Source organism: Heterocephalus glaber, unplaced genomic scaffold (assembly GCF_053883595.1).
Source record: "Heterocephalus glaber isolate CG9 unplaced genomic scaffold, H.glaber_assembly_v1.0 deba00001472, whole genome shotgun sequence".
Classification (NCBI taxonomy): Eukaryota; Metazoa; Chordata; class Mammalia; order Rodentia; family Bathyergidae; genus Heterocephalus; species Heterocephalus glaber.
Window position 1 is genome coordinate 90,072,350 of NW_028258315.1, and position 25,855 is coordinate 90,098,204.

At 39.2% G+C, this 25,855-nt stretch overlaps 2 protein-coding genes across 18 annotated transcripts in view; both read right to left on the bottom strand.

Moving 5' to 3' along the window:
• The window catches only part of Cacna2d3 (calcium voltage-gated channel auxiliary subunit alpha2delta 3), a 1,090,211-nt gene that overhangs the window by 423,121 nt on the left and 641,235 nt on the right, over positions 1–25,855 (bottom strand). The gene's annotated exons all lie outside the window — the stretch shown is intronic.
• Positions 918–25,848, bottom strand: LOC101711877 (proline-rich nuclear receptor coactivator 2-like). The gene has a single exon (XM_087181544.1). It carries the CDS (start codon positions 11,225–11,227, stop codon positions 10,808–10,810), a length of 420 nt encoding a protein of 139 aa, XP_087037670.1. The 5' UTR covers positions 11,228–25,848; the 3' UTR covers positions 918–10,807.

Here is a 25,855-nt window from a genome sequence, read left to right on the forward strand (position 1 = left end):
ACTATTATCTTTCTCCTCCCACCCACACATAACATTTCCTTGAAAAAGGGAACTCTGTCAGTCTTACCATTATATGCCCAAATGCCTATTGCTGCCTACCATAAGGTAGATACTCAAATATTTTAAGTCAAATTTTAAAAATACATGCACATATATGATCACATCATCATATGAGATGCGATCAACAAAGAGATGGATGTTTAATGTTTTACATTTATTATACAGTAGTAAAAGACACATTGCCATTAATCCCCTTCAAAATATTCTCCCTGGCTCTGAACACTTATGCCACCATTCCTGCCACTTTCTGAAGCAGTTCTGGAAGTCCTTTTTCATGTGTTTAATTGCACTGTCATGGCTGCTTCCTTGTCCTGAATCAATTCAAGGCATTAATTTTTCACGGTCATTTTGACTATGAGGAAGAGCTAGAAGTCACACAGTACCAGATCTGGTAAATCAGGTGAATGAACATACACCATCGTGTTTTTAACAGCCTGCTTTTCTGTCAGACAGCAATTGGCAACAGCATTCACTGTATTTTTGATCACAGCTCATCACAAACACACTCAGAAAAGAAGACTTCCAGAACTGCTTCAGAAAGTAGCAAAAATAATGGGATGAGAGCATTCAAAGCAAGGCGCAGTATTTTGATGGAGATTAATGGCAATGTGTCTTTTACTATAATACATTTATTTTAATTAAACACACATTTGTTGAACCATGTTTGTGTGTATGCATTGGTGGGAGAGGCTTACAGGTGCACAAAGGCCCAATTTTAATACTGTAAGTTTGTCCTCAGGGATTAAACAAATATCTAAATATTTATATAAAGATGTCAACACAGCACTGTTTATAATAGCAGAAAAAAATCAAAAGCAAGTTGTTTTCCACCATAAAGGAGATGGAATACTACAGAATCATCTAAAATCTCAGGTCTACAATGCTGATCACCACTTATTACTAATTTCAAGATACATTTAAACAAGGTAAAATTTAACTTTTCTTTTTAAAAGCATGCATGTCTAATATATGATGGCCATCCAGATAAACACAGAAGTATTACAGTTAGTTCTTTTTTACAATGGGACTACATGCAACTTACAATTCTCTTCCTTTTTCTTATTTATATTTCTGATTATTTTGTGTAATAACGAGTGGTTTTGTGTGTAATGTGAAGGTACTACACAGACAGAGCCTCGTTACTGAGAAGCCCTCCTCCAGCAGGTCCATATTGGTGGAAATGTTCCATATTTTGGAATCTCTGCTTCAAAGCCACAATTCAGTGTGCCATCCATAGCATCCTGGGCTGATGGATCCATGTGCTATTGAGGGATTGCTGGGTGCCTGCCCTGTGGGTCAGTACTTGGAGGCAGTGGAGGAAGAGATGGCCCCACCTCCCAGGAAACCAGACAGACACTGAAGGTACAGCCTCAGAGGGAAGAAGCCACGTCAGGCTCGTCTGCTGGGAGCCAGAAAGATCTCCAAGAAACCTCCTTGAAGGAAATGGGTTGGTTGGATGGGGTAAAAGAGCGTGGCAGTGAGGAGGACCCCTTGAAATGACAAGAACTGGAAACAGGTGGCGGAGAGCTGTTTGGGGAATTCATCCTCAGGGGGCCTTCCTGAGGAGAAGGCAAGGACAGCTCCTCTGCTCTCCTAGGAGCCACCCGCGGGAGCCCTCCAAGTCCAGCAGGCATAGGGCCAGTGCTGTCTCCCCGCTCAGCTCCCTAATTGATTCTGCCTGGGCTACAAAGGCAACAGTCTTGCCAATTAGGACGGAGCTGATTGAAGTTCGCCCACATCTCCGGTTATTTCTCCTTTCTACAGGTTTGTTGATGGTGACACCGAACAGAGAGGGACCACCCACAAAAGCCTTCCACTTCAGGCAACAGTGATGTCTAAACAACAGCAGACGCAGCCCTGCATCTTCTCAACCCTGAAGTCCCAGATTATGGAGCCGGTGTATTTTAAAGGGTCCCAGTCCAGGCAGGGTGTGAGTAAAGATGAAGTTGCCTCCTCTAGTGGATAAACTTCCACATCACATTGAGTGCAGTGGAAACAACTGAACACAGCATTTAAAAAAATGATAACAAATCAGGGCACCCTAAAACTCAATCTGCTTACCTTAAAACATTTCTACCATAATTCAGGGCTCTCTTATCAATATTATTTCAATATACTTTTAAAGACACACTTCAGAAACAGGTAGAAAAGGGGAACATTTATCATTAGAGCTAATGGTCTGGAGTCCAAACCAAGGCATTTGTGGTCATGTGACCTGTGCAATCACAGTGCTCACAATCATAAGGGCCCCACTCTGTTGTTGCCATTCTGAAGTTCTTTGGATTCTTTAAACAAGAAGTCCTGTACTGTCATTATATTCTGGATCCTCGTCTTGGTCTACTTTCTGTTGCTGTAACTAAATACCCAAGGCTGGATAATTTATGTAGTTAAGAATCTTATTTTGGCTCAGAGTTTGGAAGTCCAAGAACATGGCACCACCATCTGCTGGGACTTCTAGTGAGGGTCTCATGTTGCTCCACGCAAAGTGGAAAGTGGAAATGCAACTGGGCATGGGAAAGAAGTGTGTATGAGAGAGAGGGAGGCAGGGTGCTATGCTCACTGTGTGAAAACCCCCTCTCTAAAGAACTAATCCATTCCTGTGACCTAATCACAGACTTTCTCAAAAGATACAAGAAGCCCTACCTCTTAACACTATTACACTAGGGACCAAAACCTGACATGACTTTTAGGGTGAAAAACCATATTCAAACCAGAGCAGTCTTAAAAATAATGTGCCAGATCCTGAGCACAGCTAAGGCTTAGGGTAGATATAGGGACAGGAACCAGACAATGCAGTAGTACTTAGAGAGTCTAGTCAAGCTTCCAAATGCCCCGAAAGGTCATTGGGAAAAAAGTATTTTTTTTTTAAACTGGCAACTGGGCAAAGAATCCTTCACGATGATTAGTTTGCTTTGCTAGTTACGAAAATTAGCTAATGGCAAAGATCAGGAGAAAATGAACATATTCAGAAGGCAAAGCCTAACCATAAAAGTATTTAATATTTTAACTCTCCAGATGAGTCAGATATTTAAATCAGAGTTTCAAAGCTTTGATCTGAGCAGTAGTCAGACCACAGGTATATGTTCAGGGAACTTACGCTTTCAGGTTAAGAGTTTCTTATAGAGTGACTGGAGTATATGATGTGGGATTGTGCTGGGCCCTCAGCAGTGTGTAATACTGTGTTACAGAACAGACTGCTATAGAATTCCCCGGAACCTTGTTAAAAATATCCAAAGCTGAGTGAGAGGCTCTGATTCAGCAGGCTTCAGGTAACTATATTTTTTTAAATATTCATGAGATTTTATACCTAGCAAATTTTGGTAATCTGCCACATTAAAAATCAGAATGGGAATTTAGAAAATATTTAAATCAGCACACATTCTGTATCTAAGCATAGTGATGCATGCCTGTAATCTCGGCACTCTGCAAAGCTGAGGCAGGAGAATCACAAATTTGAACCCAGGCTGGGCAACTTAGTAAGACCCTGTCTCAACATAAGGGGAAGGGGCACTGAGGATGTAGCTCAGTGCAAAGGTCCTAGGTTTGATCTCCAGCACCAAAAAACCCATAAAAAAACACACAGTCAAATGTGACCAAGTCCCATCCAACATAATGAAAATGTGGCAAGTGTATGGTTTCAGCCACTCTGAACCATACAATTCTGTGTATAAGATTTTGAGCACATGATTTGGCTATCTCACACACACACACACACACACACACACACACACACCACTGTACTTCAAAGTCAGTCAGATGTGAAGAGATCTCAGGAAATCAAGAGTAGGTTCAGAGTGAGCATAGTGACTAGGATGCTTCAGGCTGTCCCTGGCGAACTGCTCCATCTAAGGCCACAGCTTCCTCTCTCAGCTCATCAGACATGCACCTGACAGAGATGTACCGTGGGAAGCTCTGCTGAGGAAGGAAAGCCAAAAACAAGTACAGCGGGAGGATCAAGCTATAAATCAGCTCCCTCGGTGCCTCACAGCAACCGCATTATCTCGGTTACTACAGTGTGCAGATGCCCACACTGGTCCTTGAGGAAAAGCCTGGCACTGGGTTCTGCCCCCCCAGTGGAATGATAATGAGAAATGAGCTCCAACCAAGGCGAGCTGATTTATGCTGGATGGTCCCCTGCAAGAGCCAGCTGGCTGTTAAATGAGGTCAATCCAGCTCGACCCAGCAAGAGGCTGAAGCAAATACCCAGAAAAGCTGCTAGACTTAAGGCAAATCTTTTAAGTATTACCAACAGAAGAACAACTCTCTCTAAAGATAAGAGGCAAATACACGAGTGGAAATACCTTCTGCTTTGTGCAGTGAGGGTGTTAAATGCAAGAGAGGCTCCTGAATCAGCAATCTGGCCCAAGCACAGAGCAAGGGAAGCTTAGGGGAGGGAGCAAATCCACAGGAGGCTTCTATTATTTTTCAGGCCCCTACCCAGGGGAGCCAATTTGTTTCACTGCCCTCCACCCACTGGAGGTGACAGGCTACATTATGGGCTCCTTAAAGCTGCACAGCTGGCACCTTTGGGCAAGAAGAAATGTCTTCACCACCAACCACCAATCCTGCAGTGTTTCAGGCAGCTAAGCAACTAACTGACCATTTGGGGCTATGTACAGCCTAAGTCCGCTGGCTTACTCTACAGGGCCCTTAGCCGCAGAGCATGCAGTCTGGCCTGGCATCTGGAAGGTCTCCCACAGGCTCAGGGATCATAGTGGAGGAAGAGACCCCAGAGGTTTCCCTCTTCTCCTCAGAAGGCTCTGCCACTGACTAAGGGATTAGTTAATGCTCAGGTGGCCTTGTACCCAGACCCAGACCTAAAGAAAAGCACATGGTGATGTAATCCGGAATTTAAACATCCAGTGATTTCTCACAGCTCATTTGAACCAGATTGGGAAACAGGTCTTCTATTCCAGCAAAAACAAAGGTAGAGGGCAGGCCACAAGTCTGCTTCCCAGCATTCATTTGAAAGTCCGTTGTTTTGCCTGCTGGTATTTCTTTTTTCCTTACTTGTTAACTTTATTACTTCACTTTAGGCAGTAGGAAGATAAAACATACTCAGGTGCACTCCTATACAGCTCCCTATTCATGGAATCCACAATAAAATCAAATTGGGAGCATACCGGTTACTGTGTTACACCTGAGGTCACCTCCACTAAAGGGAGCAACCACCAGGGCATCTAATGGAAACACTGAACTATCAGGCTGCACTCACATGAAACTGCTGATATCTGACCAATCCTTGATCTACAAAAACAGCAACTCAATGTGGCTCTACTAGTAACTTGTTTTTTTCTGAGGAAGTCACCCTGGATTCATTTCATCCAGTGCAAAATATGTGATCCAAGAGCCTGATCGTCTCTCCCACAGAGTATGTAATGAGCAAATGAAAGGAGAGAGAGATGAGGCTTGGGAAATAAGGAGTCATCTGCCCAAGCATGATGGGATGGCATACTCCTGTTATCTTGATCGCATTTGCAGGGTGGCAGGCATAAATGGAGTAGCCAAAGCTCTCTATCTGCAAGGGACCATACTTTCTTAGGGTCTTTCTATCAGTGACACCTGCCATAAAACTAACATCTAAAATCAGAGTGTCTTGGACATCAGATGTTGGCCACTAAAACCCAGAGCCTCGCGACCATGGTCACAGACTGTATCATGCTGCAAATCTCAGAGTGATCTGCAGAGCAGACTGGGCACTGCATGTCATGTAGTCACATTTTACTAAGAGACTGTTATGTTTACTTATGGCGAAGGACATAAATGTGAATGAAAATGCTGACCTATCTCTGTGTCACATTCTAAGGTAAAAATCTCCATTATCATTAGCCAAACATTTGTGAAATCATAATCAGCCCACGTTAGCTGGACGGTTTAGGTATTTCCATTAAAAATGTCAAAAGTAGATGGTTAGAGTAGATGAGTTAGAGTTAGAACTTGACGCAGGAAGCCCTGTCTCTCTATGATCCCTGGGAAGTGCTTGTTCTGAAAACTACAGTTATCCTTTATGTACTCTGATGTTCTGATGTTAACCATTTGAGGTACAAACATTTCTTAAGAAAGCGTGAATGGATATTACTTCCTACGTCCACAATCAATGTCTAGCATCTCTAAGTTGCTAGGCACTGGGCAAATGCTCTAAAGCTTATCTCACTGACTTCCCGGAGCTCCTGTGTGACAGGTGTGTGAAGGCAGGGAATCTGGTCTCATCCTATGGATGCGAAAAGGTAGCTTACAGAGCCGCCATGTGACATGCCACTGCCCCACTGCTGGTCACTGAGGCCAAGACTTAAAGGTGCATTAACTTAGCTCTTAACCATTAGGTGCTTTCACCTCTAAACGTACTCACCGTCTCCCTTTAAAACAGAAAATACTGGTAAGAATTTAAATGAACTCCAAAACCTCGAAATTGTCATGATGAATAATAAATTTAATGGAAAATGTGTATTTTGCTATAACTAATAACAAAATCCTAGAAACTCAGGCCCTAGAGCTATGAATTCTCTGGGCTGTTTTATCTATAGAGTGCTCCCCATCAGGGTATCACACTCATTCTCTCAGGACACTTGGAATGTCACATAGGTCTTTGGGCACCTGGATAAATGTGGGTACCAGTCCTAGAATGAGGAGTGTAGAAAGAGAACCATGTCTTTGGACTGCTCTTCTTGCCCCTCTCTCCCTTCCAAGTTGCTTTTAGTTCACAGTTAATAGCCAAACTGGTTGAACTTGTGTACCAAATAAGAGTAGACAGACTGTGAGAATGAGAGTGCAAGGGCCCTTTTGAGAGCAAATATCTTTGGTCCCCACTGTAGTCTCCGCAGTGAATGTACAGATGAGCTCTGGGTAAGTAAGGTGTGAATATTTATGAGAAGGAGTGTGGTTGTCTGTGGGCATGTAACTATTCCTCAAGGTCTCGGGGTTTCATCAGTTTCTTCCGTGCCTACCAAATGCTCCACAGAACTTCAAACAGCAAGATAAAGTCCCAGGGAGGAAGTCCTGGGAAGGGGCAGTTTGTATGCATGGATATACAGATAGAGCTTTGGCAAGCAGCTGTCAGAGGGTGTCTTAGTTACGTTTTTGTTGATGGGACAAAATATCTGGAACCCACAAGTTAAAGGAGGAAAGATTTATTTTAGCTCACAGTTTGTGGAAGTTTCAGTACATAGTCATAGCAGGGTGGCATGGGAGAGAGCCAACACAGAGGAGAAACAGTCCATGGCATGGTAGGCAGGAGGCAGCAAGCAGCAAGCCTCCCTTTCTCTTTTTATTCCATTCAGGCTACAAGCCTATTGGTTGATGCTACTCACACTGAGTGGGTCCTCTGTCTTCAGTAAATCCATTCAGCCGCACCCAGAACTATGCTAATCCAATCAGAGGACTGATTCAGTTATCACACACCCATAACCCATATTCTCACACTCTAGTCACTCATAAAAGCTCCATATATGAGCACACGAGGTTTTGGGGGACATCTAGCAGACTTGCCCTCAAAGCATGGACACTAGAAGCTGTGGGGACCAGAAGACAAAGCTTACAAAAGTTAGTCTCCAAAATGTTTCCCAGCTGGGTACTGGGGGGAAAATTGTAGAAGTAAAACCACCAGGTCACAGCTAGGCAACAATAAGGTATCTTTTTGTGTGACTAGTTTCCTCCTTAGCTAAGTGGCAGAAAGGAGGAAGAGGAGAAACTCATCCATACCCACAATCTCTCTTTCTCTCCCTCCCTCTCTCCCCATCACACACACACACACACACACACACACACACACACACACACAAACGCACATACCTTTCAGTAGACCTATCCCTGTGCTGATATACAAAAGTCCATGATAAAGAAATCAATAGATTCCCATATAAGTGGAAATAAATGATGATCAAACTTTTGTACTTTTCTTCACTTTTCACCTCATACAAACAACAACTGTGCCCCTTTTATTGGGGTGAGCACCTTAGTTCCATAAAGATGCCTTATCATATAAAACCCCCTATCATTCCATATTCAAATGATCCTCTTTTAACACATAAATCTGAATTTGGCTTTACTCTACAGGGCAAGACTGTAGAAGAATTAAATAGTGTTTAACCATGTCACAAAGAGAACTCTTCCTGCTCAGATAGTGAAGGTAATAAGATACTATTTGGAATCTTAAATACTAGCAACATGGTTCTGCATTAATGGTTATGTGTACTTGCATAAGTCATGTAAACCTCGCTAGGTATCCATTCTTCTGTGGGATCAACTAAATATATATGAGCCCAAGACTCCAGATATGTAAGTTGAGGATAATAACAGAAATAATCACGAGAATCAAGTAAGAAGTATTTTAAAATTCTACAATGCTGTATTTATTACTGATATCATTTTTCATACCTATTTTTACTTACAACATATATCCATATCTTCTTGCCTTCCAATTAAATTTATTTAAATAGAGAAATCAAAAGTCAATGAATTGACAAGTTTATTCAAGGTAGAAATTCAATCCAAGGTAGAGATTCAGTCTAAACCCTCATTTGCTAAAAGAGTTGATGAGAAAAATGATGAAATATTATCCAATCCACTCAAGTTTTCAACTACTGATTTCTATGTGCACCTTTTAGAAAGATTTTAACTAAAGATGAATATAAATTCTTATTTAATAACAGACTTCTGTTCCTGTACACAGTTCAGACTAGGGGTTGACACACACAGCTCATGACTCATTTTTAAAAGTAAAGTTTTACTGCACCACAGCTATGTCCATTCATTTATGTGTTCCTATGGCTGCTGCCATGCTACAATCTGACTACCACTCAAAACTGAGTAGTCATAGCAGCCCACAAAGCCTAAAATATTTACTACCTGGACCTCAACAAAGAGAGTTTACTGACATCTACTAAACTGAGAAGAAATTGATGAAAAATTTTAATCATATTGACAGGTTTGACCCAAACTATGCTTGGCCCATACTGTCTAACTTTGATACCTCTCCAGTAGCAATTTTGCGATTTTCAAACAAGGGAATTTTATGAAATAAATATAAATACACAATATCATATGAGGGGGTCAATAATTAGGTAGAGTTTCTGGGGCATATCTGTCATAGAAATAGTTTCTATGTCATCATTTTGACAACTTTGATTCTACCAAGCTCCCTCAAAAGAATTAAGAAATACATTGCATTGGGTGTCATCTGGATCACTGTAAAGCAGCAGCATCTTAATTCATTTATGTCAGTAGGTGATATGGATTTAAAGTGTGGCTGGTAACTCTTGATAAGCAGAAATCAGCCTATTAAAACAGAAAACAAAGTCCATCTAGAAAGTAGTAAAAAGAAAGTCCTCAAAATCACAGGAAAACAATTGAGTTAGTATTTAGAGTTCGTTTTTGGGGGGGGGGAAGAAAACATTTTTTAATTTCACGTTTCAAATTCATACCATACACATTTAAATACTACATAAACTTTAGAATAGTCAATATTTCATTTGGACAATATTGTTTGTTTCATCCAAATCTGGAGAAGCACAACTTTGCTTTTCTGTTTGGAAAATAGGGCATCAGCAATTGATATTTTTCCTTGCTACTAGATTAACTTAATATTTTGGATTTTGGGTTGGATGTTATGCAAGAGAAATCTTTTGCATGAGTGGTTCCTTGGATTTCTCTTATGACCAAAAATCAATGGCAACACTTTGTGGTGAAAGCCAAAATTAATCTTCGAGTTTAAACACTGGTTAGTGAAGGAATCCTGTACTGCACTTTTCATCTCTTAAAAATAGAAATGTTTTAGCAGCTTATACCTCTTTAGTTGTAATATAAAACATAGTACACTGGGAATTACTTTGATATACAGTTTACAACCAAATCAGTTATACATACACTGGCACTTTAGCACAAGGGCAAACTTTAAAAACAACTGTGGACCTCTAAAATTAGGCCATAGTATAACAGTCCATGGTTTTACATTCAGCAAATTCATACTAAAATATTTTCTGTAGAATAAAAGCCAAGAAAACTTTACATATGCTACAAGCTTATTACATGTATTTACATTGCTCTTTTTCAGTAGGTAAATTTTTCACATCATATCACTCCCTACTTTAAGCTTTTCAGGGATGAGGCCAGATCACCGTTTGCATGTGTGGTGCTGCAATACAAAAATGTACTTGGAAAGCTACAAAAAGCTCTGGTACACCTACTGGCAGATGCCAGTTCACGGTTTCATTTTGTTTTTTAAGAGCCACCAGAGTATTTACGCCTCATTCTAGTAAGTCCCAAGTGCCCTTTACACATTTATCGCTACAATTTAGTGAAATGCAGCTATTTAAGAAAATTCACATTTTCTTTTGGCACTGGCAATGCATTAGGTTGTTGGCATGTTACTGGTTTGGGTATTCCTAAGACAAACTTTCAGATGTCTGCCTGGTTTTCCAACTTGGTGTCAGCTAGATGCTTATAATTTGAATCACTTCAAGTAAGTCTGACCCATGAACCTTAAATTATTTTTCCCACTAAATAATAAAAAAGTTGATTTATCAAATCTAAATGAGTCATTTCACTTAAAAGTTACCTAATTGAGAACACTGTCAAGTACAATTATTTTAAGCTGCACTGATGCTGCCATTACATCACAGTGCACACAACACACCAATGAAATGAAATCTGATTATAATTTTACATTATCAGTTTTACATATAGATTCTCTAATGAATTTCTTTCATAGCAATTGACAACTATTTGTAAATATAACTATATTTGAACATCTTTACACCTGTACTTTAAGTAAGGTTTTAAGTTGAAATGTCATTATTTCCTCATCTGAAGGGTGAAAGGAAACAGAAACCCAGTGGCTCGGTGGTTTGGGAAGCACACTTGGTGATGATGGCTCACTAAATTTGGCTCCAGCATAGTTCTGACTAGCTGGAGACTTAAAAAGCAAGCTGGGACTTGATAAACTAGAGTTCCAATCTGGATTATTTGGAAAATTCTTGTTCTTCCCCCCATTCTGCATGGCTTGCCATGCAGCTGCTGAGGAGTTATAAGCATGTCCTCTTTCCTTTTTCTTATGAACAATCTTCATCTGGGAATTCTGATCCGTGGTTTTCTGTCTATTAAGCCGCTGTTGGTTCTTAGTAACATTTCTGGATTGAGGGGCTGGAATGTTATACCTCTCTCCACCACCCATCTTCAGCTTCTTTGTCACCTTTCAGTCTGCTTTTCAGATTGCAGTATTTCCACTACTTTTCTTCCTTGCTGCCTAGCCCAAGATAAAAGGTGTTTCTTTCTGGCGGATCCTTTCCTTTGTCTCAATGCAGAAGTTTTCATGGGTCGATCTGCTGAGTTCAGCCTAGGAGCTGAGGCCAACATCTGAGTCTCCTCAGCACACACACAAGTTTGAGAGAAGTCTCAGTGACTTCGGCTTGGACTGTGGCGGCAGCTCCCTCCCTTTACAGGGAGTGACGAGGCACAGATGGAATAAAGCCCAGGAGCACCAATGACTCAGCTGTAGTTCACCCTCACGTCTCCGGGCAGACCTCCTTCTACCTCTACCAACAGTATTTAGAGTTCTTAAAGCATAATTTATTTTAAATATTTGTATTAACGTCAACAATAGGAAACTATTAAAATATATTATTTTTGATTTCAAAAGTGTTTTGGGCCCAGAGTAAAGATAGCTTCACCTCATCCCCATTTCCTTTTCCTTCTCTTCTACCTTAAAGCAAGCTCAACAGAAATCATGAACTATGCTGTCTTCCAATTTCCTTAGTTACACACCATTGTTACTCTTTCATGGCTACACACATACTTATTCTTGTGTATTCTGTTAAATTACGTTGGTTCTACAATTTATTTACATTTCAGTTGTTCCCAATTTTTCTGTTTATTTTTAATATGCTCATGATATTTAAAAAGCAATGTCTACTACATTGTACTGATTTTGAATGGAATAAAAACAGGTCAGTGTTTGTTTCCTCCCTTGGTGTTTGGGCAGGTGACACTTACTGATATGCAGAAGGCTGCATTTCTGCTTGCTGTAAATAGCATACTTCTCACCGCTGTGTTATTGGCAAACTGTGCATTGTATGCCCCTAAGGCCACGGGAGGCAGGAAGTTTTGGGGTGCAGGCCGGCCCCTGTGACAAAGCTCGGGCTGGAAGAACAGAACTGGGGCAAATCCAGCAACTCTGATGTGGGCTTTTGTTAGTTCATGGAGCTTCAGTGTCTTCTGATCCCATAGGAAAAGATTAAAACTGCCAAGGAAGATGAGAGTTATACGCATCTCTAAGATCAGTTGAGACTGCAACAAATAGTCACAAATGAATCTTAGACAAAGCCATGAAATTCAGTGGATTTCAAGACTTCTTCATTATAAAATTAGACAAAACCGCATCCCTCTCCCTCCTCTTCCTTCCCCCTCTGCTCCCTGCAGAGACCACAGGACGTTCACTTTAAGGTCTGATGAATGGTTCAGAAGGTCTGAAGTAGATTACAATGAGAATTTACTCATTTGAATTCTATATCTGAACTCCAGGCTCACCCAATTTGTCATGGTTTCTTTTTCTTTAAAGAAAAAAAAGTCAATTATTTGGTATATAAAACAGCAACGTAGAATTCTCTCCTGATAGTAAACAATACTTTTAAAAGACAAAAATCAAAACCTCATAGAACCTAAAGACCCCTCGTCCGGGGATGATGTGCTGTGGGCTATTTCCAGCAAAATTACAGGAAACTTCCGACCCATAGTCGGTCACCAACTTTGAACAAGGCCGGCATTTTTATCCCTCCTCTCACCTTCTGTTCTAAGACACACTGAGATCCTCTCACTCGCCTTTCATATTTTTAAAATGAATTTCATCAGCTTCCATTTTAATTAAAATGATCTAGTTTTGATTTTCCTGGGGTCACCCGAGTATTAGGAAGCCAGCATTAGATGTCCCTTGACTAAAAGTACTGACATGATAATCCCAGATGTCACCATCAAGAAGCGCTCTCGTGCCCTCTCGTTAACTGGAAGCAACAGAATAGTGGTTACCAGTTCCGCAAGGAAATGTGTGGATAGGAAAGTCTCAGATATTTGGCTGTCATTTAAACATCAGGACATACATGAATATTTTGATTGAAGGGTGAAGCAACCCAAAGGATTTGGCACATCCTAGTCAAAACCCATGATCCCACTGCCAGTTCTCTCTGGTTTTCTACAGGTCGTGATCCTCCATCCCCGTTGTACAAAGAATGTGAAAAAGCAACTTCAAAGCTGCTATTTAGGGCATCTGGCCAGAAATAGAAAGGACTACCAACCCTGCAACCTGCAGTCAAATAATTCCACCAGCAATTTCATTCAAATTGTTTTGATCATATTATAATGTAATGGGCTTCATGCTTTTCTTTTCAGTTCTTTGTAGATCTTCTGTTGAAATGGAAAAAAAAAAATTCCTAGAATCCTCTCGCGGGTGGCTCATCTATTTGTTCATTCGATGGCACATCCATGGATCACTGACCTCACAGGCAGTGACCTGGTTATAGTCTTTTCCTCCGGGAGGATCAGGCAGGGCTGTCCAACACTGGCCTGCCTCCCAGCCACAGGAAAAGACTGGCCCATCCCTCATGATGAGTGTCTGCCCTAGCAGGACCAGACTCATTCGCAACACACAGAATAGCTGGGAGAAGGGAGGACCCCCAACAGCAGATATGAGGCCTTGGGTGGAGTCTTCCACCCCAGGAATCTGCAGTTAGGAGAGTATATGTAAATTTCACTTTTGCTTTTTATGAACTGAATAGTCATGGTTACGTGTTATTGAGTACTGAATATACATGGCTTGCCATCGAATTAATGATAAAAAGAGAACTTTCTCAAATAAACCAGGGTAGCTCACTTTGATCTTAAAATATCTCAAGATAGCAAAGAAAAATACATCCTTTATCTTCTGAGATTTTTCTCAAAATAAAAAGACCCATAAACCCCAAAGCATAGAAACTTTTGCCTTTGGTAAATAAATTACAACCAATGCTTTTGACAAACAACTAAAGCAACCTAAAATGCATTACACAATTGTTCACTCCAATTTGATACAATCCCTTTTAAAGAGTTCCTCTTATTTTTAATTATACTTCAGCATTTTGAGGTGACTGGAAATTAACAGCTGGTTCTAAGAGATAACATGAATGCCACATAGCTTTCCCCAGTTTTTTCCAATGGCATGTTGTAAATTAAATACAATAACACAACCAGGGACTGACATCAATACGGTCAAAATACAAAACATTCTATCAGCATAAGGACCTCTTTTATTGCCCTTTTACAGCTGCTATGACCTCTCCCTACCCCTCTGCTAACCTCTGGCAACCACTCACCTATTCTCTTTTTCTATAATTCTGTCATTTAAAGAAATTTACATGAATGAAATCATATAGTGTATGTTCTTTTAGGATTTGCATTTTTCACTCATATCACTCCCCAGAGATTAAAATATTCATTCAAGATACTGCATGTGTCAATAGTTAGCTGTTTTTCATTGCTAAGTCATATTACACAGTATGGATATAACACAATTTGTCGAACCAAGCACCCACAGAATCATATCTCAGTTGTCCCTAGTTGCTGGCTGTTATGCTAAAGTTTGTATGTGTACCATGTTTGATTCTTCTAAGATAAATGCCTAAGAATGCAACAGCTGAGTCACACAGAAGATCCATGTTTAGTTTTCTAAGAATCTGCCCAGGTATCTTCCACAATGTCTGGACCATTTTACATTCCTACCATCAATGTAGGAGTGATCCGAATCCTCATCAACATCTGGTGGTTTTTATGCTAGCCATTCTGACAGGTGTGTGGTGATGTTTCACTGTGGTTTTAATTTGCATTTCCCTAGGAATGCTATCTTTTCATATACTTATTTGCCATATGTATATCCTCTTTAGTAAAAAAGTATTTGTGGCTTTTACTCATTTCCAATGGGATTGTTTGTTTTTACTGTTGAGTTTTGAGAATTATTTATATAATCCCTATATACTTGTTCTTTATTATATATGTGGTTTGCAAATATCTTACCTCAATCTGTGGCCTGTCTGTTTTTTCTTTTCAGCCCAATCTTTCACTGAGCAAGAGCTTTATTTTCATTTTTTAAAAACATTATGAAATGTTTCTTTTGTGAATTGTAATTTTAATATAAAGCCTAAGAAGTTTTTGCCTATGTCTAAGTCCTAAAGATTTTCACATTTTGTTCCAGGGAGTGTTATAGTTGTATCTTTTCCACTTACATCTTCAATCCATTTGAGCTAAAAGTTGTTCAGGTTATAAGGTTTAGATCAAGGTTAATTTTATTTTTGGTTTGTTGTTTCCATCCATGGATGTTCAACTGCTTCAGTGTCGTTTGTTGAAAAGGATGTCTTTCCTCCATAGAATTGTTTCTGCATCTTTGTGAAAACTCAGTTGGCCATATTTCCTTGAGTGTTATGTCTCTGCTCCCCATTCTGTACCATTGATCTACATGTTTATTACTCCACCAGTGCCACCTTCTCTTGGTTACTGTCACTATATAAAAAGCCTTCAATTGAATAGTTAATTCCTCCTGCTTTATTCTCCTTTTCCAAGATCATTTTAACATTCAGGCCTGTGCTGTTGTATGTAAGTTTTAGAAAAATCATGTTTATGTCTATGGAAACTGCTAAGATTTGGGTAGCAGTAACATTAAGCTTACAGATCAAGTTGAAGAGAGCAGGTGAAAATCTTTTCCCACACTGTGGGTTGTCTCTTCACTCTGCTGGTGGTTTCTCTTGCTATGCAGAAGCTTTTTATTAAGAAGAGATCCCACTTGTTGATTGCTTGTGCTAGTTTATGGGCAACAGATTTTGTTCATAAAATCTTTTCCTACACTACTGACTTCAAGAGTTCTACCTAACCTCTCTTCCAGCCGGCTTAGTGTTTAATATTTAGATCTTTAATCCATTTAGATTTTAGTTTAGTGCATGGTGAGTCTAGTTTTAATCTTTGGCAAGTTGAAACCCAATTTTTCCAGCACCATTTATTAAAGAGGCTATCTTTCCTCCAGTGAGGGTGTTTGGCTCCTTTGTCGAAGATGAGGTGGCTGAGTGTGTCTGGAGTTGTTTCTGCATCTTCTAATCTGTTCCACTGGTCCTCAGGTCTGTTTCTTTGCCAGTACCATGCTGTTTTTATCACAGTAGCTTTGTAGTATAATTTCAAGTTGAGGATTATGATACTCCCTACCTTGTCTGTTTCCTAGATCTGCTTTTGCTATTCTGGGTCTCTTCTTCTTCCAAATGAATTTTTGGATTGCTTTCTCAAGGTCTGTGAAGTATGCTGCTGGGATTTCAATTGGGATTGCTTTGAATCTATATAGCAGTTTTGGAAGTATGGCCATTTTCACTATGTTGATTCTTCTTACCCAGGAGCAAGTGATGTCTTTCCATTTTCTGATACCGTCTTCAATCTCTCTTTTGAGAGTGCTACAGTTTTCAGAGCAGAAGTCTTTGATTTCTTTTGTTAGGTTGATTCCTAGGTATTTCAATTTTGTGGATGCTATTGTGAAAGGAATTGATTGCCTCATTTCTTTCTCACTGAGTTTGTCTGTCGTGTACAGAAAAGCCACTGATTTTTGTGTGTTGATCTTGTATCCAGGTACTTTACTAAATTTGGTTATTAAGTCTAGAAGACTTTTGGTGGAGTTCTTGGGGTGCTCCATATAGAGTATCATGTCATCTGCAAATAATGACAATTTGACTTCTTCATTTCCTATCTTTATTCCTTTTATTTCTTTCTCTTGTCTAATTGCTGTGGCTAACGGTTCCAAAAATATAGTGAACAGGAGTGGTGATAGTGGACATCCTTGTCTTGTTCCTGATTTTAGTGTGAAGGACTTCAGTTTCTGACCATTTAGCATAATATTGGCTGTTGGTTTTTCATAGATGGCTTTTATCAGATTGAGGTAGAGACCATCTATTCTAATTTTTTGGAGAGTTTTTATCATAAATGTGTGTTGATTTTGTCAAATGCTTTTTCTACATCTATTGAGATGATCATATGGTTTTTGTTCTTGGCTCTATTAATACAGTGTATTACATTTATTGATTTGAATATGTTGAACCATCCTTGGATCCCTGGGATGAATCTCACTCAGTCAGGGTGAATGATCTTCTTGATGATCTTCTGTGTTCTGTTTGCCAGTATCTTATTAAGGATTTTTGCATCTATGTTCATTAGTGGGGTTGGCCTATAGTTCTCTTTTTCAGTTGGGTCTTTCTCTGCTTTGGGGATCGAGGTGATGCTTGGTTCCAGGAATGAATTCAGGAATATTGCTTCCCTTTCAATTTCATTGAAGAGTTTAAACAATAGTGGCAGTAGTTCCTCTAAATGTCTTGTAGAATTCAGCAGTGAAGCCATCAGGACCTGGGCTTTTCTTAGTTGGTAAGTTTTCAATTTTATTGATTGATATTGGGTCATTTAGAATTTTTAGATCTTCTACGTTCAACTTTGATTAATTCATACGTATCTAGGAATCTGTCCATTTCTTCTGTATTTTCCATCTTATTGGCATATAGGTTCTTGAAGTAGGTATTGATGATCCTCTGGATTTCTGCTGGGTCCATTGTAATTTTACTCTTTTCATTCCTAATTGCATGGATTTGGGCCTTTCCTTTTTTTGATAAGGTTGGCCAAGGGTTTGTCAATTGTGTTTATTCTTTCGAAGAACCAACTCTTGGCTTCATTATTGTTTGAATTGATCTTTTAGTCTTCATTGCATTGATTTCTGCCTTGATCTTTATAATTTCCTGCCTTGTATGAGCTTTGGGTTTGTCCTGCTCTTCTTTTTCTAGAAGTTTGAGGTTCAGCATCAGGTTGTTTAATTGAGCTCGCCCCGTTTTCCTAATATGAGTATTCACTGCTATGAATTTCCCACGTAAAACCACTTTTATTGTGTCCCATAGAATCCAATATGTTGTATTGACATTGTCATTTAATTGTAGGAACTGTCTGATTTCTTCTTTAATTTCCTCTGTGACCCATTGGTTATTCGGAAGTGTGTTGTTCAATTTCCATGTGTTTATGAAATACTTGTGGTTTCTTTTGCTATTGATCTCCAATTTCATTGCACTGTGATGTGATAATATACAGGGGATAACTTCAATTCCTTTGCACTTACTTAAACATGTTCTATGAGCGAGTATGTGGTCTATTTTGGAGAATGACCCGTGTGCAGCTGAAAAGAATGTGTATTCTGATTTTTGGAGGGGGGGAACACTCTGTAAACATCTGTCAAGTTCATTTGTTCAAGAGTTTAAATGAGTTCTATTATTTTATTGTTTATTTTTTGTCTAGTTAATCTATCTATTTGTGACAGTGGGGTATTGAGATCCTGCACTACTATTGTATTTATGCTTATATGATTTTTCATGTCTGTTAGTATTTGTTTTATATAGTTGGGTGGACTAGTGTTTGGTGCATATATATTAATGATTGTCATCTCTTCCTCCTGGATTGTTCCCTTTACAAGGATGTAGTGTCCTTCTTTGTCTCTCTTAATCAGTGTTGGTATGACATCCACTTGATCTGCAAAGAGGATAGCTATTCCTGGTTTTTTGGGGGGGGCATTTCCTGTTGAATGGAGTATTGTTTTCCACCTTTTAACTTTCAGTCTATGAGTTTCCTTTTGAATTAAATGTGTTTCTTGTATGCAGCATATTGTTGGATCTTGTTTCTTGACCCATTCTGCCAGGCTATTTCTTTTGACTGGTGAATAGAGACCATTAACATTGATGGTTATAACTGATACATATTGAGTTATCATTGCCATGACTTTCTTTTTTTTTTTTTGGTACCAGGGATCGAACTCAGGTCCTTGTGCTTGCGAGGCAGGCGGCAGAACCACTGAGCTAAATCCCCGGCCCACCATGACTTTTTCTTTTTGTTGGATTCTCCCCCTTTGTGTTTAATTTGTTGTCATGCCTGATGGATTCATTCTGCTGGGCTTCCTGGGGTTGTGATCCTAGTTGTCTTTTCCTAGGATATTGGTTTTTTTTTTTTTTTTTGGTACCGGGGATTGAACTCGGGTCCTTGTGCTTGTGAGGCAAGCGGCAGAACCACTGAGCTAAATCCCTGGCCCCCTAGGATATTGTTTAAAAGTTTTGGGAGCACTGGTTTGGTATTCATGAAGTTCTTAAGGTGATCTTTGTCACGAAAGTATCTTATTTCTCCATCAATTTTGAAAGACAGTTTTGCAGGGTACATCAATCTGGGTTGGAGGCTGTTTTCCTTTAGGGCTTGAAATGCATCACTCCAAGCTCTTCTTGCCTTGAGGGTTTGCACTGAGAAGTCTGCTGTGATTCTGATGGGCTTTCCTTTGTACGTGACTTGTTTCTTTTCTCTAACCGCTTGTAGAACTTTGTTCTTTTGTTGGGAAGAAGATTCTGTTCTGGAATCTTAACTATTATATGCCTAGGTGTAGATGTTTTTTGATCAAGGCTAGTTGGAATCCTATATGCCTCACTTATCAGTACATCAAGTTCTTTCCCCCTCCTTGGGAAGTTTTCTGGCATCACTTCTGTGAACAGTTCTTTTATGTCATCTGCACTCTCTCCTGTTTCTTCATTGACTCTAATCAGTCTTGTGTTATTCTTCTTTGCATCATCTAGTGGCTGCTGGATTGATTTCTCATGGTCCCTTACTATTTTAAAGAAATTTTTCTTTTCCTGGTCATTAATTGTAATCCTATCTTCTGTATCTAAATTCTGTCCTCACATTGGCTCATTCTGCTGGATAAACTTTCAATGGAGTTTTAATCCCCTGGAAATCTGTTTGCATCTGTTTTATGGATTCCATTTGTTTCCTATGTTGGGATTCCATCATGTTCCTTAGCTCATCTATGTTTTTCTCTGTATCCACTCTAGATTTATTAATCATGTCTTGTACTATGGGCACAATCTCTGCTGCTATCTGAGAAATTCTTTCTGATTTCATGTTTTCCAAGTCTTCTTCTGCTGCCAGTTCCTGGAGTCCAGGTGGTTGAGTATAAGATTGTTCCTTTTTGTTTCCCTTTGGGGTTGCCTTTGGTGATCTGGAAGTTTGGTTTTGAGACTTATTTACATGTTTTCTCATTTCAACAGATGCAGCCTGCTGTGTCTTTGTTGAGGCAACTTTATGTTTACCTAGTGGTCATGAATTCTTAGCAAGCCACCAAGCAGCTTTTACTCTGCTGCTCACCAGTACACTAATTCCTGGGTTCAGAGTGGCAGCCTTCTGGATCCCTGAGCTAACCTGCTGTCTGGGCGAGCTTCTGCCTGGGGCCTGTACACACTTGGGATGGCAGCTAGGTGTGCCTCTCATTGAGGCCCCTATGTAGCTGTTGTCTGGGAGGGCCTTTGGCTGGGAGCTGTGCACCCCATTTCCTGTTGTCTGTGCAGGCTTTGGTTAGGGTCTCCACACACTTATCCATGGTATTGAGCGAGCCTCTGGATATTGCTTGTGCGCCTGTACAGCTCTTCTCCAGGTGGGTCCCTGGCTATGGCCAATGGAATGGCGGGGCTCTGGCTGAAGCATGTACACCTGTGCAGCTCTTTTCTGGGTGGCCTTTTGGCTTGGGCAGGTGTGCCTGAACCTCTGGGGTCAGGGCAGAGCCCTGACTGGGATCCGCCTGCAGCCACACCACTCTGGTCCACATAGCTGCTCCCTGGGATCTGCATGCACTTATGGATGGTATGGTAGGTCTCTCAGTTTTATGTTAACTGTAGCCTTTTATGGATGGTCTTTATCAATGTGAGGAAGTCACTGTCTATTATTAGTTTGCTGAGGTGCTTTTTCTTTAATTATGAATGTGTGCCAAGTTTTTATCAAATGCCCTTTCTCAGTCAAATGTTTGATCATATAATTTTTTACTTATATGGCAGATTACATTGATTTGACACTGATGTTAGATGAGCGTTGTATATCTTGGATAAACCCTACTTAGTGGTGATGTTATTCTTTACATACGTTCTTAGATTTGATGTGGTAAAATTTTGTTAAGGATTTTTCCATGTAAGTTCATAAGGAATACTAGTCAGTGTTTGTCTTTTTCTGTATTGTCTTCAGTTTTATTAGAGAAACAATACCCTTATAAAATGAATTCTATGTTTATGGAAGACACTGTACAAAGCTGGTATTAATTCTTCCTTAAATGTCTGGTAGAAATCTCCAGTGAAATCATCCAGGCCTGGAAATTTAGGGGTTAGGGGCTTTAGAATTATGGATTAAATTTGTTTTCATAGTTATAGCTTTGTTTCACTTATCTATTTCATCTTGTTTGGAGTTTGGTTGTTTGTGGGTTTTGAGGATTTGGACCATGTTTCTAAACTGTTCAATTCATAAGTATGTTTTATTAAACAGCATCCCCTAATCATATTTTTCTGCTTATTAACTTTTTAAGGGCTTCAAGGTCAGCACTAATATCCTTTGTTTAATTGCTGATATGGGTAAGTTATCTTCTTCATTTTTATTTTTGTCAGACAATTTTACTGATTTTCTTTTAAAAGAATCAGCTTTTGGTGACACTGATTTTTGTCTACTCTTTTCCTATTTGAATTAGTTGGTATCTGCTCATTATTGCTACCATCTGTTTGCTCATTTTGGCTTTATTTTGCTCTCCTTTTTCAAATTCCTTGAGGTAGGGACATGGATTATTAATTTGAGAACCTTCTTTTTTTTTTTTTTGTACCAGGGATCAAACTCGGGACCTTCCGCTTGGAGGGCAGGGGGTGGGAGAACCTTCTTCTTTTAAATTAAGCATTTAGTGCTATAAACTTCTACCTCAACACTGTTATAGTTTTGTCCCACAAATTTTGATATGCTGTCTTTGGATTTTCATTCGGTTTTACAGTTTTTAAGTTTGGCTTAAAACTTCCTCTTTGACTCTGACTATTTACTAAGGCATTACTTAATTTCTAAGTGTGTGGAGAGTTTTCTGTTGTCTTTTGGGGTTTTTTTCCTTTGATTCCATTATCAGAAATGATACTCTGTATGCTTTCAAATCTGTTAAATTTTTGAGGCTTGTGTTATGATCCAGGATATGTTTTGTTTTGGTTAATGTTCCATGGATACTTTAAAGGAATGTGTACTGCTGCTGTTGGATAGAGGTTCTTTAAATGTTATTTGGATCCGAGAGGCAAATACTGTTGTTCAGCTCTATATCCTTGCTGACTTTCTGTCTAGGCCTCTAGCAAATGCTTACTGGAATCCATACATCACCAACTGTAATTATGTATTTGTCTATTTCTACCCTCATTCATTTTTCCTTCACGTTTTTTACATTTTGGTTTAAACACGTGTACGTTTGTTATGTTTTCCTAAGAAATTGCTTCTCTTATTGTTCTCTAGTGCCCCTCTTTATCTTTAGCAATTCTGTTTATTCTGAAGAAGATTCTGGTATTATTATATCTAGGCTTTTTAAAAAAGTAATGTTTATATTGTACATTTCCCATCCTTTTACTCTCAACATACGTATGTCATTGTATTTCAAGGGAAATTCTTATAGTCAGCATACAATTCAATCCTGTTTGTTTAATCCATTCAATCGATCTCTGCCTTTTCATTGGTGTATTTAGACTCTTCACATTTAAGGTAACTAATGATGTACTAAGGTTTACATATGCCAATTTATTTTTTCCTGTTCATCCTATGTTTCCTCTTCTGACTTTCCTTTGAGTTACTCTTTAAATATACATGATCGTATTACTTTCTTAGTGATTGCTCTAGAAATTACAATATAAATATGTAATTTATCACAGTCTACTGGTATTGGCATTGATCACTTCCAATGACATGTAGAAAACTTCCTTCTATCTTGTTATTTTATCGTCCACTCTTTTTAAACATAAGTATCTTAAGTATTTCCTCACCAAACTTTGGCAACACATCAGATAGTGTCATAATTTTTGCTTCAATGATCAATGATTTAGGAATCCTTACTTTTTACACTTCAATGTTCTTTCCTTTCTGAAGTTCCAAGTCATCTTTGCTTATTTCCTTTCTACTTAGAGAACTTCAGACATTCTTTAAGGGTAGGTTTGTTAGCAATGAATTCTCATTGAGTTTCTTCTTTAGGGAATTCCTTTAATTCTTCTTCAGTCCTGAAGGATATTTTCACTGAATATAGAATCGTAAGTGGATAATCCTTTTCTTTCAGTACTTGAAACTTCCTTCTGGTCTTCATAATTTCATATAAGAAATCTACTATCATTCAAATTGATTTTTCATAAAGCAATGTGTTCTTTCTCTTTGGCTGCTTTCAAGACTTTTTGTGTAATTATACTTATAATGTGTTTTGCCATGGATTTACTTGGGTTTATCCTATTTGGAATTTTCTCAACCTCTCAAACATGTAGGTTTATGCCTTTCACCAATTTCTGGGAGTTTTCAGCCATTACAGCTTTAAATATTTATTTAGTTCCTTCCTCTATCCTTTCCTCAGCCTCTGATGTTATGAATGGTACCCCCAAGTTATTCTCTCACATGTCTGTGAGACCGTTCACTTTGTTCCAGTATTTTCTGTTGTTGCTCAGATTGGATGATTTCTATTGATCTGTCCTAAAGTTTATTTATTCTATCCACTGTCATCTCCATTCTACAAATGAGCTGATCCAGTGGGCATTTTGGTGATCGTACTTTTTGATTTCCATTTGGCTCTATTTTGTACTTTTTATTTCTTTGTTTAGATATCTTGTTTTTTTTCATTTGTTTCAAGTCAATTCCTAACTGTGTGTCAAAGAAATTTTTTACCTCCAACATTTGGTTCATGCCAATATGGGCTTTTGTTGTTCTTTTTTTTCTTCATCCATGTTGGAATTTTCCTGTTCCAAGGTGACAAGTGATCTTTTAAATTGCATTCTGGGCATTATGGATTTTATATTACTGGACCCAGGACCCTGTTTAATCTTGTTTTCTTAGTAGTCAGTCCCTGTGGAAATATAACATAGTGCCAAGTAAGTGGGTACAGATAGTCAAAAAGAAGGCTAACTTCCTCTTCTGCACCACAAGAAACAAAGAGAGTTTGTCTATGGTTATTGGTATGGGTTAGAGTATAGAAGGTACTGCTACAAGGTTTTGTGTGGGAACAGGTCTGTGTGTGTGGTTGGTGTGTGTGTGTGTGTGTGTGTGTGTGTGTGTGTGTGTGTCTGCTGATCTAGATGGGAAGTTTGGAATTCTCTACTTGGGATACAGAGAGGTCAATTAGGAAACCCACTTCCATGTTAAGTCCCAAGGCTCCTACAGAGTTTACCTTCTCCTTTCCACCTTTCAGAACAAGCCTTATGTGCTTGTTCAGTAAACTCTGGGTTTTATTTTTTTAAGAATTAGGAACTGATTGGTATGTGGCTGTTCAATATCCATAAACCCGAAAACAATTTTAAACATATTCTTAGCTGACTTCCTTTAACAATTTTTTTCATTCACAAAATTTCATACCTTTAAGCATCACCCAGCCAGCCCTCTGTTCTTTTGGGAAGTTATCTGATGGAAAGATCTGATCATTTAAGCTTCTTTTCTGTTTAAAGTTGGAAACATCACCATTGAACATCAATTTGAGGCCAATACTTAACTATCAGAAAGGGGGTAGAATCCCCATCTAGGCAAAGGCCAAACAAGGGAAGCCCTTAAAGAAATCTGGTAGAAGGTTTAAGTCATTTTCCTTACCTCAGCCTAGAAAATAACCACAAATGAACATTCCCTGGATACACTGATTCTTTGAACCACTATGCCCTTGTTTTTCTCTTCTAAAAATGAAGTTTGTTATGGCGTCTCTCCGCCACAAAAATTGAAGCTCACATATGAGCTCTCACTCTATACTTCAACTGGAATGAATTTCTCCCAATACTCTGTGATTGACTCCCATAGAGACACCCAAAATAAGTGCTTCTACAAACTGCATCTAAGATAGCACCATTACTATGCCCACACTGGGACAGGGGGTTCTTAGGTGAGCACACACCCAGGGTCTCACAGAAGCTTGCCTTGGTCTATGCCCTTGGCTCTGTCATTGGGTCTTCTCTTTAAAGGAAGAAGCCCCATGTGTGAGTAGTGGCAGCCATGAGTTCTGTGAGGTGTGGCTGGGTTGCAGCCCACAAGACCACCCACCTGAACTGTCAGCTGGTCCTGTGAGTGGTACAGAGTGAGACTGTGGTAGCTGTATTGATAAATTTAAAGGTGGTCAAAGAAAATCAGAGTTTATTTCATAAAAGTCTATTCTAGGAATTACTCTAGAATGTTCTAACTGAAAAAGAAATTTCTGTGCCATTTCCTAAGATTCTCCTTTAACATATCTTCCTTTTGTTCTACAATAGTTATGGAAAAGACAACTCTTAGGACATTGAGAATATAGTAGTAAGCAAACATCTTCCCCATCTCTGTAAAGTTTACCTTCTAATCACAACAAGTTACCCCAACAGATATCCCAATGATTATTTAATCAATTACAAGTACAAACAGGGAAATATAAGTGGGTTAAATTTTCTCTGAAATCTCAGCAAGAACCATGCTCTTTCAAGTATGCCAACATAGGTGTCAAGTACATATGGAACACACTTACAGAAAAAGAAAAACAGTCCGTGCGATTATTTCAGAACTAGAAAATATCTGAATTCAAGGTGATCATTTCAGTGCCATGATCTTATCTGTGCCTCTTCACAATATTATATAACCTGGTGCCTGAATAGCTACAATGATTGGACAGCACATACGATGAGGTTTTGCAGTAGAGACAGACCTGCTGTAAACATGACTATGAGGGAGACATCGTATAGCACAGCCTGATGGCCCTGCCAGGCAGCTGCCC

Excerpts from the sequence above, each read along its gene's own strand:
- LOC101711877 (XM_087181544.1), bottom strand. The coding sequence starts at position 11,227 with ATGGGTGGTGGAGAGAGGTATAACATTCCAGCCCCTCAATCCAGAAAT.